This window comes from Fragaria vesca, linkage group LG3 (assembly GCF_000184155.1).
Source record: "Fragaria vesca subsp. vesca linkage group LG3, FraVesHawaii_1.0, whole genome shotgun sequence".
Classification (NCBI taxonomy): domain Eukaryota; kingdom Viridiplantae; phylum Streptophyta; class Magnoliopsida; order Rosales; family Rosaceae; genus Fragaria; species Fragaria vesca.
The window spans coordinates 6503464-6508304 of NC_020493.1; the positions used below are offsets into that span (position 1 = coordinate 6503464).

The 4841-nt window shown below is 38.1% G+C and overlaps 1 protein-coding gene across 1 annotated transcript in view; it reads left to right on the top strand.

Moving 5' to 3' along the window:
• Positions 1–3080: 3080 nt before the first annotated feature.
• The window catches only part of LOC101299648 (expansin-A13-like), a gene marked incomplete at its 5' end in the record, with an annotated part of 2662 nt that continues 901 nt past the window's right edge, over positions 3081–4841 (top strand). The window contains one exon of the mRNA XM_004293835.1: positions 3081–3097. Within this exon, the coding sequence (XP_004293883.1) occupies positions 3081–3097 (17 nt within the window). The remainder of the gene's footprint in view (positions 3098–4841) is intronic.

Here is a 4841-nt window from a genome sequence, read left to right on the forward strand (position 1 = left end):
TCTAAACAAATCTCATATCCAACCATTTATAGGTTCAGAACAACTCTAATAGGAAGAAAGGAAACAAAATAAATTAACAAGTGGAAGTTATATGATGACTATGCCTCATCTCCATGTACGCCCGACCTCAACTAAGCTAACCTGCAAGTTAGGCATTTTTAAAACGAAAGGCTCAGGGGAAAACATTTGAACACGTTAGAGTGAGTGGACAAAAATAAATTTGAAAAGAAATAAATCTTTATGATTTCCCGATTTAACTTCTGTGGAAAAACAATTAATGGCATGCAACAAGCTCAAAAGCTTTTAAAAATTACCAAAACGTGACTAGCCGCGCTAGTCCCCAACACCTCATGAAAATAAGAGCCTCTCAGGCTCAAATAAAATATGTATGTATTACACTCGTCATATCCGTTGTATGAATTTTCTTGAAACAACAAAGACAAATAGAAAATTCACACAAGGCTACGACGATTGCGTCTAACGCTCACGTCGCACCATAATAAAATTTTTATTCCAGTATGGTGGAAAAGCACGTATAGCTAGCTAGCATTTCTTTATATACATACTATTCTCATAATCATCCATATACATATCCACCGAAAATCTCATTTTCGGTAACTCTCCAAAAATAATGAAAATTGTCAATTATCATAAAAAGCAATATGCACACGACTCCACCGAAAATCTCATTTTCAGTAACTTTCCAAATAACACGATAGCCATTTAAAATGAGAACATTTACTTCTGAAAATGACTTCGCGAAAATAAACAATTTTACAAATTGATATTCAATAAAAATCAATCATTTAATATAGAATCACCGCATGCATATATTTTAAAACAAAAGTCCACTCACAACTTTAAGCCTAAGTCTGACATCGATCCGGGGTCTCTTCTGCTTGAGCCTCCTCACGTCCTGTTTTCAAATGTAAAATTAATTTCCCAACTAAAAATCCAATATTTAAACAAAATAGGCAAAATTAACCGAGAGCTATACTCACGCTCATCATTGCCTAGCTTCGATACGGTCCACACCTCAACACTAAAACCAGCAGCCTTAACTACACCCTTCCACAGATTATACGACTTTAATCCAACGGCCGGATTCTACCTTATTAATTCGCCAAAATTACCAAACTTCGGAAATTCACAAACCTATCCAAAACTCATCCAAAAATTCCATAATTCACATCAATAAACTCCCTTTAATATTCCACATTTAAAACCACAAAAATTTCCCAAACAGCGGCGGCGCCGCTGCCAGCTCCGCCGGCAACGGCCGTCGAAGGCCGACTCCGGCGACCTCCAATGCCTATGAAATTTTGACAGCATCTTCCTCTCAACCCCCTCTTCAACTTTTCTTAACTAGCACAAACATTAATTCCTAGCCTAACTAAGGTAATCGACTAAAAACAGCAAAAGAGCCCTAGAAATTTCAACTCCATATTTCTCCTCACCTGAAGCGAACCGGAGTGAGTCCTTTTAGGGGAAGGTCACTGGGTTGAAGACCTTCAAAACCATATATAGCTTGCCCGAATTGGTGGCCGGAGAAGGAAGTTCCGGTAATGGAGGACTTTGGGCAGTCAGACCTTTCGGGCCCGATATCTCTCTCACGGCGGTGCTAGGGAGCCTCTCACTGGTCCAGGAAGGAAGCTAGGTCGACGGCCGACCGTTTGGGACCGGTGCTGCGGCGAACGATGGCCGGACGGCGACGGACGAGCTGCTGCAAGCCGGCGGGTCGGGGACGGGTCGGGGACAGCTCGGGGGAGAGGGAGAGAGTCCGGGAAAGGGAGAAAAGAAAATGGGTTGGGCTTTCCAACCGGTTCCACCATCCCATATCATTTAAACCCAACATCAGAATAACACCACAAAATAAATACCCCAATAAAAATTACCTTTACTAGCTAAAATTACCATTTTTACCGTCGTCACATTTTTCTCCTACGAATAAATCCTCCGAAATAATCGTCCCTTAAAATCCCTCTAGGGACCAAATAAACTATAACCTCATTGACGGAGACGGTAAAATTCTTATTAAATACCAAGCTAGTAAATAAGGTAAAAATTTACGGGTCGGGATTCACCCAAACACACTCACTACCAGAAGAAAGGCTTTAGCCAACGAAAATAAAAAAACTAGGCCGACGAATTATTTTTCGTCGGCTAAAATCCACGGTAGCCGACGAAATTTTTCTTCGTCGGCTATAGTCTGTGAACTTTAGCCGACGACTTTAAAAATTCTTTAGCCGACGAAATTAAAATTTCGTCATCTAAAGTGCCTTATATTTGTAGATCTGGACAGCAGCTCATCTTCGGTGGTTATTTTCCGTAAAATTTTTATATGACTTGTTGCGTCTCATCGAATTGAAACTATTTTCAGTTGAAGGTTCAGCCAAAATACGTAATTTAGACGGTCCAATGACCTTTTCCGTGCGTTTAGGGGTTTGACTTACGAGATTGACCGTCCGGATCGAGCCCTTAACCTTGTCGGATCAAGTTGAATTTTTTTCCATACATGTATTTTATCATGATGGTCAGATCTGACGGTCGGATTTTCTTTTCTGAAGTTTGATCATCACGATCACAACATGCCTACTAATGTTGTGTAACTTGTTTACCAAGTGTTAAGTAAATGTTCCGTTTCAAAAACAAACTATACGTAGAACCTTCAAACGCAAAAAAGTCATGAAATAAGATATAACCAGAATGGTGAAATACATCTACGGTTGAAAAATCACGGTATTCCGGTAAAGTCTTGGTGCTGATAGTTACGGTCAATGCAATTTTCCATTCTTTCTCCTTTTAGGTAGCCCTATCTTCGGTGGTTATTTTCCGTAAAATTTTTATACAAATTGTTGCGTCTCATCGATTTGAAACTATTTTCAGTTGAAGGTCCGGCCAAAATACGTAATTTAGACGGTCCAATGACATTTTCCGTGCGTTTACGGGTTTGACTTACGGAATTAACCGTTCGGATCGAGCCCTTAACCTTGTCGGATCAAGTTGAATTTTTTCCCATATATGTATTTTATCATGATGGTCAGATCTGATGGTCGGATTTTCGTTTCTCAAGTTTGATCATCACAATCACGAATTTTCAATAATGTCGTCGGCTATAGTTAATAAAATAAAATAAAACAAATAAATTGAAAATATTAAATAAAAGTACTATAGCCGATGAATTTCATTACTTTAGCCGACGATATTCACAGGTTTAATTTCGTCGGCTAAAGTTTGATTTTGACTTTTGAGGATAAATTGTTTCCGCCAAAAATTTCGGAAAATTTCAAACTTCCTTTTAAATTTTTAGCTCTCTCTTTAACCTACTTCCCTCTTCCTTAAACATCTTATCTTCTTCTTTCTCTCACCAAAAACTTCACCTAATAACTTTTTCTTTCTCTTCCCCACCGAAACAAACCCACTCCCTCTCTCTTTCCTCTCCCTCTTCTCCTCCTCTCCCTCTCCTCCCTCTCCCTCTCCTCCCTCTTCCAACTCCTTAAATCGATCTGGTTCCTCCACTCCCCGACTCACCACCTCCTCCTCTCCCCCATTTCCTCCTCTCTCGATTGATCTGGGTCCATATCTTCTTCTATTTGCTCATTCGAGTTGCCAGAAAGCTTTAGAATTTGTGGATCTTTTTAGGACTGGTTCTAAGGATTTTATGTTCAGATCTGGAGTTGTTTGTTGATGAATTTGTTGTTGTTGTTGTTGTTCGTGATGGTGTTGTATTTGTTGTTGTTGGTGTTTGTGTTTGTGTTTGTGTTTGTGGTACTTGCGGTGGGTGCTGGTAGTGGTTAGTCGACGACAACGATGGTGGAGGTGTGGGTTGAATTAAATTCCGATTTGGGTCGGGTCTATCTGGGATTTTGGTGGCGGTAATCGGTGTTATTTTGTTAGTGATCGATGGTATATGGGGTGAGCTTTGGTTTTGGTGGTGGCGGCGTGCGGTGGTTTTGGTGGCAGCGGCGTTTGGTGGATTTGGGTTGAGAACAATAAAAATCGAAATAAAAATAAAATGAAAAAACCGTCGAAAATAAATAATTAATAAAATAAATTAATATTTGTTCCCAAAAATAATGTTTTTAATTTTTTAATTTTTTATTACATACTTTAGCCGACGAATATCTTAAATGTTTCGTCGGTTAAAGTCTCAGACTATGGTCGACGAAACATTTAAGATATTCGTCGGCTAAAGTCTTGGACAATAGCCGACGACGACTTCTAGATTTGTCGGCTAAATTCTGAGACAATAGTCGACGACGTCTTCTAGTTTCGTCGGCTAAAGCCATCGCCGACGGCCCTTTCTCGACGAAACCATAACCGACGAGGGGCTAAGATATTAGCCGACGAATTAAGCTAACAGGCCGACAAAACTTTTTTGTCGGCTAAAATGTTTGTCCTGGTAGTGATTATTCAAATATGTATTTTTAATCTTGTTTATCATTTTCATGTTTAAGAATTTGAAATGAACAATGAATTTGTAATGATTTCTCAAGAACTAACACAAATAATAGATATGAACATCTGTAAAATGTTAATTTATGTAAATATATACTAATTATACAATAATAATAGTGTTAATATAGTCACATAATATAATATTTCATGGATTTTTAGATTAAGAGTATTTTAGGTACTTTACGTTATGTATTTAGTAAAATATCTGAATGAGAAATTAAATAAATGGTGTATTGAAAAATAGATGTGTATTAAGTAATTTAGGGTATATATATAAAATTTCTGAGCTTTTTTTGGGTCGTTTGTAAACAAAAAAATAAAAAAATAAAAAATAAAAAGTGTAAAACTAGCGTGGCACAGGAGAAAAAGTAAAGTAAATGCGT